Source organism: Orbicella faveolata, unplaced genomic scaffold (assembly GCF_042242905.1).
Source record: "Orbicella faveolata isolate gen_17 unplaced genomic scaffold, um_ofav_v1 contig_15, whole genome shotgun sequence".
Taxonomy (NCBI): Eukaryota; Metazoa; Cnidaria; class Anthozoa; order Scleractinia; family Merulinidae; genus Orbicella; species Orbicella faveolata.
In genome coordinates this window covers 3,997,023-4,010,103 of record NW_028301542.1, presented here as the reverse complement: position 1 = coordinate 4,010,103, position 13,081 = coordinate 3,997,023, and the positions used below count along the sequence as shown (strand labels likewise).

Genomic DNA, 13,081 nt, shown 5'->3' with positions numbered 1-13,081 from the left:
TGTGTTGTCAGGTTAAAACTTTCACAGCAGGTTAGACTGTGCAAAAATCCGATCGCAGCAGAAGTCGTTCAAATCAGCAGCAAAAATTTAACACATCACTCAACTCACGGTAAAATGCTTTTAAACCTATTTCATTCATCAAAAATCCCTAGAATTGCTGTGACAGCACTAACTCCCACATGAAAAGGTCTGGAATGCTCGTCGTCTCGTCTCGCTTAGGGGTGTAAATGTTTTCGGGACGAAACGATGTAATAACAATTATTATTACATCTCTCAGTTAGTACGCGCGCTGTGATTGGTCAATTTAGCGGGCCGTAATCTACTGTAAGGCCCGCTAATATTCAAAGCTGTTTTTGTTGCCAAAATGTTTCGTGATTTATCGCCAAGTGTTCTTAACTTTTTTAGCAATTAAAGGTTTAAAACTTTCTTTTACTTCTGAAATTGTGTATTAAAACCTGCTAGCGACGTCACTTAACAACGATTTCAAATTGAGTCGTTTTGCTTCCGAAGTGCGTCGGAAATTTGAAGCCGTTCCGCGTGAATAGAAATCGTTCCTGAGCCCGTCAGACACACAGTAGAGATATAATAAATATCTTACTAACCTTGTTTTCTCGGTCCGTACGGTAAGTCACAGATCCTCGTTTTCCCCTTTCGATTTATGGCTCAAGCGGGAAGCGCGCGGGCCATAAATCGAGGGGGGAAAACTCGGTCCGCAACTTACAGTACGGCCCTCGAACTCGGTTAGTAAGAGGTATAAATATGCTCTCATTTCCGCGTCACACCCAGATTAGTCTCATTACGTCCCCGACCGTCTCATTAGGGAGTCCCCAGGGGTTTCAGAGCTACTATCTCCCATGATGAGCGATTATTAGTAGTTACACTGTACTAACAGCTAAGACTGATCCCCGAGGGGGGGTACTTCCAGAAAAGTTGGGTGGGGGTGTGGGGCCCACTTCCCAAAACCCTTACCCTCTTTATGACCAAAATCTGCGGTTTTTGCTACCCTATTTGTGACCTGTCCAAAAGTTTGATAGCCTATTTATGACCGTTGCGGCTGACACAGTTGCCCCGAACATAAGTTATAAAGGGCTCTTGTTGACGGGTTTATCAATAAAGATGAAAAGGTAGCTTCTTCTAAGAAAAATACCCAATTCAAGACTAGAGTGCTAAAACCATACCCAATTTATAACCAAAATGGCCAAAATCGATACCCTATTTATGAAGAAAACGACTGAAAAACCATACCCTTTGGGGCCGCACATACCTATATAACCCATATAAGGGAGTAGCCCCGCCCCCGGGGACTGATCTCAAGCCAGTGGTATTTGTTCACGATTGCAAAGCTGTTATGGGTAGACAGCAGTCAGGTATATTAGTTCTCTAATTAAATACAGTGCATTTACTATCCTGTGTAGTTAACGATTACAGGAGGACTGAAGGAAAAACAAACGTAGCGTTCGTATGCATATAGAGAAGCATTCACATGACTGTCATAAACCAGATCCAAGAAAATCGCATCTGGCCAATCACAATCAACGCAAATAATGTAATGAGCCAATCAGAAATCGAAACAACATGCAACGGATGCCAAGCGCGGGAAAACATGCAACAGGTTCCAAAGCGCGCGAAAAGTTGCAACTGGTGCTCGAGGCGCAGGAAAACTTGCAGCCAGTGTCAAGCGCCCGAAACACGCATAGGCCATATCACGTTTGGTTGTTGCTTCTACTCCTGATTGGCTGGAGAAAAAGCATGTTTGCTCTGATTGGTTAGATCACGTATGACTTTTTCTAACCAATCAAAGAGCTCAGAAAATGCAAACAAAATTGTTGTCGACGGTCAATGAAACTTCCTCCATGGTAAAGTACCTATAACTTAACAGAACAATTGTTGGATAAAGGAAGCTAAATAAACTGCTAAAAGATTTTACGAGAAATTATGTTTCTTGTCGCTGATTGTTACAGATTTCTCTCGATACTCGAGCGTGAAAATCCAAAGCCAGTCAAAACGAATCAGAGTGGTCTGTGACTGGATTGAAAAAAAAATTCACTGATGACGTAGCTCTCCGTGTAGTATATCTGATTGGTTGTTTCTTTCGCGCAAAAATTCAAACCCGGGCAGCGACCAATCAGAGACACGATACGGATCTCTGGTGTTACGTCATCAATATGGAATGGTTCTGTGCCAGTCTCGCGCGTCCCCTGAGCAAGGGAAGAATTTGAGCAGCCTGTTTCCTCAATCAGACAAGCCTAAGTCGATAAAGACGAGTTTCAAAATAACCTGCACAAACCAAATAGTCTATTTATTTACTCACTTTTCTTGTCTAGAGCTTTGGGCACCGTGTTTACTTTTCTGAAATCAGGCAAACTCCGTTCTATAATAGAGTCTTCTGCGTCGCTGCTTTCCACTGTTTTTTCTTTTCCCATTTGCCCACTGCCATCAGTGTCGTCTTCATCAAGATTTTCTAAGTTGTCTTCCGTCGACATCTTGCAACAAAATGATTACAACGAGCTAAGAAAGAACAATCTAATATCCCTTTTTATTGGGCTATTGGGCTCAGCTCCACTACTCCACCGTAGAGAGGAATTTGTTCGTACCACAATTTCTCCTCGGGTTAAGATGAAACGGAACTCACTACAACTACACCAACAATCAAGTCTCACTGAAAGCAATTGACAAATATCGATCTCCCGTTTTCTTAAACCAATTTTTGTTTTCCTTAGGAGGTCGAGAAATCGATTATTTCACTGTATACTGGAATGACAACTTTGTAAGATCGATACAAATAGTTCAAATTTTGGGACAACTTTGCGAGTAAAGCTGTCATACAATGTGGGGTGAGTCTTGTTTTCCTCCCTGAACGTCACAGTTCTTTATCAAATAAACACGAGAAAGACTATTATGGCTTACCACAGACTCGTCAAGTTCTTGTTTGACGTAGGTACTGACATCAGAGTCACTTCGGCTCCTCTCTAGGTAAGTCACACCACTTGCGATTTCCCCCCCGGACAACGACGTGCTATCAACTGATGTTACAGTAATTGCAGGAGGGGAAGAGGCAACCCTCCGATGACCAAACGTGAAAGGCTTCCCTGAGACCATCTTCTCTGTTCCTCTATCTTCACGTTTTGTTTCTCCAGAGGTAGAGTCTTGTTCCTGACTTGTGGTTTGGTCACCTTCATTTGTTGGATTACATTTGTCATCTGTTTCCTCCTCCCCGTTCGATCCTTCGATGATGTACCATGAACTGTGTTTTATCTCTTCCATACTTCCTCCAGGGGGTCCCTTTTCTCCAGTCAGGACACCGTCAGGGGGTCCATTTCTGCTCTTAACATTCTCAGTAAAAAACGCCTTAGATTTAGTATCATCCATCATGTCCCCAGAAGGTTCCTTTATACCGCCAACGCTATCCGCGATAGGCTCCTTTGCATCGTCCATCTTACCCCCGGAAGGTTCCTTTGCACCATCCATCCTCTCCCCGGAAGGTTCCTTTACATCATCCACCTTGCCTCCACAAGGTTCCTCTTTACCTCGAGGGTCTATGGCTAGTACGTTTTCTTTGGCAATAGATGAATTGCCATCTAGACCTTTCTCGCTTTTGGCCTCAATAACAACAAAGGCCTTGAGGGTTTCAGACCTTTGCCGCTCTGTGAGATTCTTCTCAAGACAGACCCTTGCTAAAGGCTCATTTTTTGCACCAGGCAAAGAATGTCCCTTAACCACCCCTCCCACAGGTAAAATGCCTTCCGTGGGGGAGTCCACTGGGGTGTTGACGTCTTTTTCCGTGCTTGGGATTGGTCGAAATCCACTGGTCACGTGCATTACTTCCACATCTGGCCCGCTCAACACTTCAGGTGAGTCTTCGTTTATGTCAGGGCTGGGGTAGGGTGAGGGTGATCTTGATCCCCAGGGAGTCTGAGAGGGGCTGAGGTTTCCTTCTTGAAAATTCAAGTCCACGCCTCGGACTCCCAGAAAGTCAGTCGATTTGCTTAGTTGCTGAAGAGAAAAAAGATTCCAGACATTAGGCACTCTACTGGTACATTTAAATTGCAGGAACACCTTCGTGCGATTATGCTTCTAAAAGAACGACCAGTATGCCGTTTACCGTTTACCGTTTGCCATTTACCGCTTACTGCTTGCCGTTTGCCGTGACGTCATGCTTAAACTATCTATTGTTGTTTTGATTGACGTAAGACAATACAGTCAGACTTGTGAGCTTCTCGTCCCTTGAATGTCATAACAAGGCAAAGTAGAAACATAATTCACTAAAGTAAACTTTTCATTTGGAAGAACTCTTCAGTCGACAACAGGTTCCATTTCAGTTCTGTGCCACTCTGTAAAACCTTATGCTATTAGAATTTTAAATGAACTGTGTTTATCATGCATACACTTTGTACGAAGTATAATTTAATTTGATTTTAATTTTATTATGCACGACCCCATAAGCTACTAAGCTTTAATTTTTAATCGTGCTTAAATAAGGGTTGTCTGTCTGTCTGTCTGTCTGTCTACCTGCCTGTCTGTCTGTCTGTCTGATAATAATCAATAATGAACAGCGAAAAACAGTTACTTCTAATGATGACTTTCCGTCGAGTTGTACTGAAGACATCAACTTTCCTTCCCGCATGGAAGATGTCATCGACTTATTGGTCTTCTTCTTTTCAGCTTGGAAATATTCTTGTAGGCTTTAGGAATATTAAAGAACGCATTGTCATTTTTTTGTTGGAGGGATGGGAATGGGGGGGGGGGGTAGGTGGCTCAATGATTAATGTACTTGAATCGGCATCGAGCAGTCCGGGTTCGAGCCCTGGCCGTGATCATTCAATTGTGTTCTTGGGCAAGACACTTCACTCTCTCAGTGTCTCTCTCCACCAGCAGGTGTATAAATGGGTACAGGTGGATTGTTAAGTGTGGGGGTTACCATTCATGCTTCAGAAACCTATTTAGGCATTGAGAGCTTGTTTCATTTACGAACTTCTCCAGTTACTGATGAGTTAAGCTAGAGATCGCATGGGGTTAAAACAATAAAACACAGGAACTGTGCAGCAGGGATGATTGTGCAATTCTCTTAACTGCTTTCATACACTTTCATGCAAGTCTCTTGGGAGAATTTAGTTTAAGGTACCAAGTTTTATTTTCATTCTTTTATGTTCCATTTGTTTCTCTGTAGACAAATGTAGGAGAAAAAGAGAGAAAATGTACAACTGAAGACTTCTTTAATCACCAACATCTCTCAAATTTGGCCAGCAATATAGTTACGTTTGCCTGATTTATTTCTGATTATTTCAGAGGGTGAGTTGTACAGAAATTGTTTGACAGTAGTTTACCTTATACTGATTTTCTGATCTTATTTGGCCTGACTAATTGCATGAGATTTGCGTAAAAACATGAGGTTGTCTTTTATCCAAAGATCAGCCTTGACAGAATTGCACAACTTACTGACCTTGGATGTGTTTGTGCTACTCTACATAAACTAGGTTAGCTAACCTCGCATCTACAATCCTATTATTGACTATCCAACACTGAAACAGTACTCACGTATTGTTCCAGCTTTCTACAGTTTCGCACAAGGTTTTCTTGAGACTATTCAAGCTGTTTGCTATGACGTACTCCAGTGCCTGTCTATCTTCAGGGCCCAAGTGTTCACATGAGTCCGGGTTCTTCGTGGCTAGCGAATTCTGTGGTTCCTGAAGACTGGCTGCTTTCTTTTCCACAATTTCAACTTGTTCCAAGAAGCGCGTATGCTCCTCCTGAAAAATGTTCAAAAAAAATGTTCATCTGTTTGCAAAAAAACGGCACCTTTTTGAAGAATCCAATATGGGATTGCAACAAAATGCATTTTGTCTCACGCTTTGCCATTTTCTCCTTGTATTTTCACAATTTTTAGTATTAAAAGAGTTCAGTCACGGTATTTTGAGTTATTTTAGCCACGTACAAAAAATTACCTTTGAGTTGAAGGAAACCTGAAAATAGTAGTTTACTAAGATAGGAAAACACCAAAGAGATAATAATAAACCATAACGAAACAGGGATGGAGAAGATTGACACGGATTACAAACGACGAAATTGAAACATTTATGCTAAGCTTTTCAAGATACGCTAAACGTGACGTAGCTCCTTTAAAGTCATTGAATAAGTGTCCCCATACAGTGTAACATTACTTAGCAAAACCTTGCTTTTAAGACAACAAGTTACATGTACTTACATCGAGTGCTACAAAAAACTGCTGTATCTTAACATGACGGTCTGGCTGAGTAGAATAATCCTTTAGAGATTCAAGCCGGTCAAAAACAGCAGCAAACACTGTCTCTCCTCTGTGAAAACAACATAGCGAATTTACTTTAAGGAGGGCAACGACAGATGATAGTTACTCAGTAACATGACGTTTCACAATGACGAACAACTGGGATTCAATCTGCGATGGACTACAGTCTCATCCAGAGGCGGGGGTCGGGGGAGGGGTAGAAATACCCCTAGTCACTTTTGGCCTACGAACAGGCTCCCAGCAAGCCCCAACGAAGCGAGGGACGTCTCGATGTCCCTTCCCGATCGCTTCGCTCATTCTTCAGTTTCGCGCTCGCCGGATTTTTGTTTCCATCCTGGCCGGGAGCCTGTTCGCAGGCTAAGTCACTTTACACTATGGAAACCTAATGGGCCACCAGGGTCGAATGCTGACTCAATCCTGCATAACAACTCAAGAACTGACATAAAATAGAAACATGTTCCTTTTCCCTAATCCCTTCCCAGCGAGTCCATTTGCGGCACTCCGCGTGTCACGTAACGCTAAGCTATAGGAATGTTGCATTGCGGGACCCTCTCTCCATAACGTAACGCTAAGCTTTCGAAGTGTAGCGTTGCGTGACAGAGATAGGATTTCAAGAGTACTAGGGTACGGGGTTGAAGTGAACTCTACCTTGTTGCTATAGCACGCAGGTCACTGATCCACAAGCTTGCATCTCTCGTCTTCTCATTGATATAAATCCGTGGGGAAGGGATGGCTATCTCAAACAGTTTGATAGGACGGTACCTGCAACATAATATCAACATTCTTAAGACTGCGGAGGCAGCGTGGCCGAGTGGTCAGCGCGTCGGACTTGCAATCCAGCGGTCTCGGGTTCGAGTCCCGCTCTGACCACTACCCGGATTTGTATCTCGGTAGCCCCGAGTTCAAATCCTCGGCCACGCTTGTAAATAGCCAACTGGTTTGCCTCCGGCTAGTTGGGATTCTTAACAATGTTATATTCAATTTGAATTATTTGTTTCAGTCATATTAGCCTTTGTGCTATAAACACTGCCAAGGGTAAATAAAGGTCATTTTATATTTACTTATTTATTTGTTTATTTGTTGTTTGTTTGTTTATTTATTTATTTATTTATTTATTTATTTATTTATTTACTGCACTACCTAGTTCTCGTAGCCTGTGAACAGGCTCCAGCTGGAAGGGTCTGACCGTGGCTAAAAGGGCAGAAAAGGAACTGGTTTAGAGTGACGTAGCCGAGTGACTTTGGGGATGGGGGATCGACGGCCTGTCTCTCCCCTTCTCTCTCTTCCCTCCTCTTTCTTAATTCCCGCTTTCTCTTCGCCTCATCCTCGACTAGTTCCCGTTCCTTAGGTTGATCCTATGGTTAGTTCTCAGGGTCCAGTGATAACAGTCTTGACGGAAAAAGAGGAAGGGGAAGGAAGAAACAGCCAATGAGAAGAACCCCCTACCCTCCACGCTCAGGAAAACGCTAACTAAAAGCCACTGGCGTATGGGCACCTTTGGACTTGGGGTGGGGGAGGGACCTTCTTACCCTAAAAAGAGCGCAATGCCGCTACTAGCAAACCGCCACAACGCACTTTCGTCCGAGAGCACTTTGAATCATGCTGCATTTAACTTACTTGAATGAAGCCACCATGTTAGCATAAGCAAAGTATTGATAATGATCTTTGTGTAGTGAGTGACCGCATGGTTCCACGCTCGCTCGTCGCTTGTAGCTTCCCGCATAGAATCTCAGCTCCAAGTACTTTGCAAAGGACAACGCCCATGCCTCAGGGGAGAGGGGGACAATTGGCGTTACCTAAAAGCATGGGATACAATAAACGTCCAAAACTAATGAATTCTAATAACGGAGGCTTTGGACAAACAATTAAGAATAAAAATCAGCGATAATAATTTCGAATGACTTTTCGATGACTCGTTAATCATTTTCGAATTCTAATTTTTCAAAAGTCAGATTCCTAGGAGTTTCTTATATACTGAGAATGCGTGTGAAAGTCTCGTCGCATGTGATTAAAAACTCTACAATGTGGAATGTAGAGAGTGTTAATTAAGTACTAATCAGTTTTGCTTTAATTGAGTCAGATTGAGTGTTCAGTTAGCGTTTTTTTTTTCTTTCGTAAATTAAGCATTCAAATTTCCCACGACATTTCTTGGGGATGGTAAATTGTTCGTTGAGATCTTTGTTCCTCTGATTGTGGACATCACGCTGGTGTTTTCCACTTACGTTTATCTTTGTCCCCTGTGTGTTATGCAAGCTTCAAATTAAACTAACTTTGAGCCGTGAGCTTGGTACATGTATAAGGTTGAGTCTGCATACGAGCCAAGTGGCCCATGAGACTCAAGCTTATCCTGGTTTCTGTAGCATGGAGCGACTAGGAGTATTTCTACTCCCCCCCCTAGGTGAAAAGCTAGTCCATCGTAGGGTTACCCGCAGCATTAAATTTGCCAGTACCCATTTATACACCTGGGTGGTGAGGCACTGTGATAGTTAGGTATCGTGCCCAAGAACACAACGCAGTGACCCCAGCCAGGGCTCGAACCCGGACAGACAAGTGCACTAACCATAGCGCCACCATGCGTCCCATGGTATAACAAACTCATAAATTTACATTTCTGCATTTACATCCCAAATTTTACTTGAATTGAAAGTTATTTTAACACTCGATACAGGAAAAACTGAAAATAATGAAAGATTTCTAAGCAGGTTTACAACGTGTCTAACCTGTTTGCATTCCTTGCACCAGCTCCATGTGAGAATAGTGTGTTGGAATCCTGGGATAGGTGATTCAAGGTTCCTCATGTGAATGTAGACGGACCCAGTGCCATGCGCAAAGTACCTCACGTGATCTACCATGGGTATATCACAGTTGGGATTGGGGCAGATGTAAGATGGTCTGGAAAATAATTATCATACTCATTAACAATGCATCAAGTTTCAACGAAAGAAATCGTGGCCATGACTGTGTTTGAATGTTTGATCTAAATTAGCATAGATCTTTGTGATTTTATTTCCGCGTTTTCGTCTTAGTTTTAGTTTTGATTCAGAATATATATCAAGTATTCAAGGCCGTGAGTGGAAGGCGCTGTGGCCTCAAGGTTAGTGCGCTCGTCTCCGGATCGAGCGGTCCAGGTTCGAGCCCTGGCCAGGGACATTGTGTTGTGTTCTTGGGCAAGACACTTTACTCTCACAGTGCCTCTCTCCACCCAGGTGTATAAATCGGTACCGGCGAACTTAATGCTGGGGGTAACCCTGCGATGGACTAGCATCCCATCCCGGAGTAGAAATACTCCTAGTCGCTTCATGCTACGAAAATCGGGATAAGCTCCGGCCTGATGGGCCACTTGGCTCGTATACAGACTTTACCGACCTATTCAAGGTCGTGATTGACCACACTTCCAAACACCTCGATGTTCGTCAAAAATACTCCGCTACGCGTCGTATTTTCAACTCTCTTCTCAGTGTTTGGAAATGTGGTCAGACAAAGTATTTCGTGTTTGATATAATATATTACATTCAAGATGGTCTGAAAAAGAAATCCCTTTCACGTTACCCAAGTCATGATGAATGAGGGGATGCACTTGTTGCTGGTGCAAAAGTGTCTTACAATAAGCCAGAAACGGTTTCAAGTTTTATCAGAAGCAGTTCGGTGCTGCAACCTTTACTAACTTTGCTATTGACTGAATTCTAAGGTCACATAGAGATGCAATCCTATTCTCCACTACCCGCAAATGGCGCATTTTGAAGTACTTTTTCTCACGAAATGTTTGGTTTGGTATGGACAGCAAGATAGCAAAACATTTCACGGCCTTTAATACAGGCAACAACGTTTTGTGAAACTTGTTTCAAAAACCGTTTGAATATTCACTTCAAGTTTGCATTTCAAAACCCATCACAATATACCTAAAACAGTATATCTCCAGAAAACCACCAAGAGTGATGTCGTTTCGTCCATAAAACTCCATGAAAACAGCCCTGCAATATATATAAAAACAACGGTTAAAATTGCAGTGTATTAATTAACTGCTCACGGTTGCAGTTTTAGGTAGCTTGCGTTCTTTTTCATCGCGCACTTTGCAATTGGGTTTTGATGGTCGCAGACATTTTTCTTGTTCCGAGCTCGGCGTTCGCAGCTTGAATTACTGGCAAGTCTATTTCATCTGAAACGCTACCAAATATTCAGCCAGAAAAGCCGAGTGCGAAAATGTGCTCGGATATTTGTCCGCGGACGTTATCTGTTCCGAGAAGCTAACAGTTTTCCATGAGCGAAGCTTGAGGAAAACCGTGAGCTTTGAGAAACAGATAATGTCCAAGGACAAGTATCCGTTTATATTTTTAAAGTCAAATGGGGGCTATTGCGTTTATTATCCGTCCAATATTTCCCGCTTTACGCAAATTGGGGAATATCAATGTGCCCCCGATTCAGCTGAGGCACATTCAGTCACGTGATGCGTTTAGACCAATCGCGTGTGAGCGAAAATATTTGATGGGGTTTAATTTGTGAGATTGTCAGCGTTCGTAGGTTACCAATGCCCCCAACCCCGACCCCCCTAAACCATCCAAGAAGTTCCCTACTCGTCCATGTTATTACTTACCATGGACTAATACAGGGGCGGGGTGAATTGTTCGATTCATTTGAGTAGCTTATGAATAGCACGGCAATTCTCTGATGAGCATATGGATCCAAACAGTCCACTTGCTGGAAAAAAAATTATCTCAAGTTAGTAACTGCTACAAACCGAAGTTTCTTTACTTGAGTTTACAACTATTTCTCCCATAGAGAGACAAATAAAACATATAAAAACCACAAGGGAGAGTTTTGATTTTGACATCTCAAACTCATAAATCATTCAATAAGTTTGTGATCATAATATGGATATCAGATCTTAATGCAAATCTTGGCTGAAAATCAGTTCAAGTTCCAAAGTTCACCTAATGGTTCGCTTTAAATGATCCAAGGGTTTTAAGCTGATATCTATATAAGTGATTCCAATACAAAGTTTTTGGTTTTCAGTTTACATCACCTGGGCGTCGCCATGTTTACCTTACGGTAATTCATGACGTCATTGCGCAGTCAGAGATCTCAACATGGAGTCTGTAGAGGAAGATTTCTCATTGGGACTAAGCAGATTCATCCAGAATATGAATAAGAAATGATTAGAAGCACTCTTATTTCTCTAGATACACACAATGCTGTATTTCAAAAAACGCCCAACCACACAATGACGTCATAATTTCACATCAAGCTTTGCAAAAATAAACATGGCGGCGGGCGGAAAATTTTATATCCTAAAATAGCTGAAAGTAACCACTCAGCATTCAAAACAGACAGACAATTATCGACTTCAAATCACTGAAATAGTTTAACAAAAACACCAGCTTGTGATTTGGAACAAAACCGTTTTTAGCCAAGATTCCCTTTAATTAGCATAGAATTTTAGGAGTTTATTCCTCGGTTCCCAGCTTAGTTTTGGTTTTGATTAGCGAGGTATGCATCCTCTGCACACATTCTAGTATCATTGATCAGCAATTCGTACAAAAGACAACAGCTTCATAGCAGTCCGCACGCATTGCGTGCCTATAAAGCTATACCATCTTGGTAAACCCTGTAATACCTTTCTGTTAAAATGAAGCGGGCTTGCTGGAACAAACTGATCCTTCTGTTCTTGCTCTTCTTCATTTGTTCTTTCTGGAAAATTGATCTTTGGGCTGTTAGTTCCCTGGAGACAGCTCTTTTCTTTATTGCTCTTTCTAACCTTCTTCTCGCCAATACCTTCAAGCCATTTACAACGGCCTCGGGACACAGCCATCCCATTCTTCGTCAGCTGTATTTGTCCTCCCTGGGCGCGAAAGTCGCTCACCAAGGCTTGAAACAATATGTTATTAGGATCCATTGTCAGTGACGCTGACAACAGAGGGTGTGGTTCCAACATGCAAACCAGCTTACTCAGGCGGCGCTGATGAGGATTTGAAAAATCAAACTCCTCCATACCCTCTTCGGTCAAGTGACGAGAATGGGGATCTAGGTCGAGTCGTGCTGACCAGTAAATATCTCGAGGCAGAGCGGATCTTAAGGCCATGTTTCTACCCGCTTCTGTGAGCAAATACGGGAGCGGATAGTCGAGAAATGGCGAGCTGGCTAAAATGGTGCTTTTTAACGCTGTGAGGAAAAGTTCACTTCCTTCACAAGAATCTTGCTGTGTTGTTTCTGTCAAGTTCTTATTCTGTTCTGAACAATCTCCACCACTGTCCTCTTTTTCATTCAATTCCCCTTCATCCGCTTTCATCCTCTTTTCAAAATTTTTAGCGGCAATTTCCCATTCCTCAATTAAATGGTTAGTATCTGGTGGCAAGGCGAACTCGTCCATCAGAAACTGCAGTTCTAATCTCAAACTGTAAGCAACGAAAACCATGTGTTGGAAAATACGCTTCACTTTAGCCAACACGAAACTGTTGCCTCCTCGGAGATTCACTGTGCAGAAAAGATCAGCTGGGCAGCCATCAATGAACATGAGTGTCTTGGACTCTCCATTCTAGCAAACATGAAGTACATTGTCAGGAAGGAATAGGACCCAACATTCTCCCCCTTAATTTAAAAGAGCTACATCACGGTTTACATATTTTAAAAGCCCGATTTTTTTCAAGTTCGTCATCAGTAATCTGTGTCAATCTTCTCCATCCTTAAACATCCTTGTTCCTTTACGGTTTATTATAGTCTCTTTGGTGTTTTAAACTTCAGAATACCCTGCCACACACGCCCTCCTTAAATCTACTGCTCCCGTGGTCCTTGGTCCGTACTCGGCTAGTGAGTCAATATTATTAT

At 42.5% G+C, this 13,081-nt stretch overlaps 1 protein-coding gene across 2 annotated transcripts in view; it reads right to left on the bottom strand.

Annotated features, from left to right (window-relative positions):
- The window catches only part of LOC110064879 (1-phosphatidylinositol 3-phosphate 5-kinase-like), a 46,202-nt gene that overhangs the window by 18,574 nt on the left and 14,547 nt on the right, over positions 1 to 13,081 (bottom strand). For both annotated transcript variants that reach the window (XM_089288026.1, XM_089288027.1), the window contains exons 14-24: positions 11,874 to 12,791; positions 10,854 to 10,957; positions 10,162 to 10,233; positions 8,983 to 9,154; positions 7,880 to 8,058; positions 6,911 to 7,024; positions 6,203 to 6,311; positions 5,536 to 5,747; positions 4,568 to 4,682; positions 2,908 to 3,993; positions 2,312 to 2,483 (exon numbers count right to left, since the gene is read on the bottom strand). In XM_089288026.1, coding sequence (XP_089144152.1) covers positions 2,312 to 2,483; positions 2,908 to 3,993; positions 4,568 to 4,682; positions 5,536 to 5,747; positions 6,203 to 6,311; positions 6,911 to 7,024; positions 7,880 to 8,058; positions 8,983 to 9,154; positions 10,162 to 10,233; positions 10,854 to 10,957; positions 11,874 to 12,791 — 3,253 coding nt within the window. The remainder of the gene's footprint in view (positions 1 to 2,311; positions 2,484 to 2,907; positions 3,994 to 4,567; positions 4,683 to 5,535; positions 5,748 to 6,202; positions 6,312 to 6,910; positions 7,025 to 7,879; positions 8,059 to 8,982; positions 9,155 to 10,161; positions 10,234 to 10,853; positions 10,958 to 11,873; positions 12,792 to 13,081) is intronic.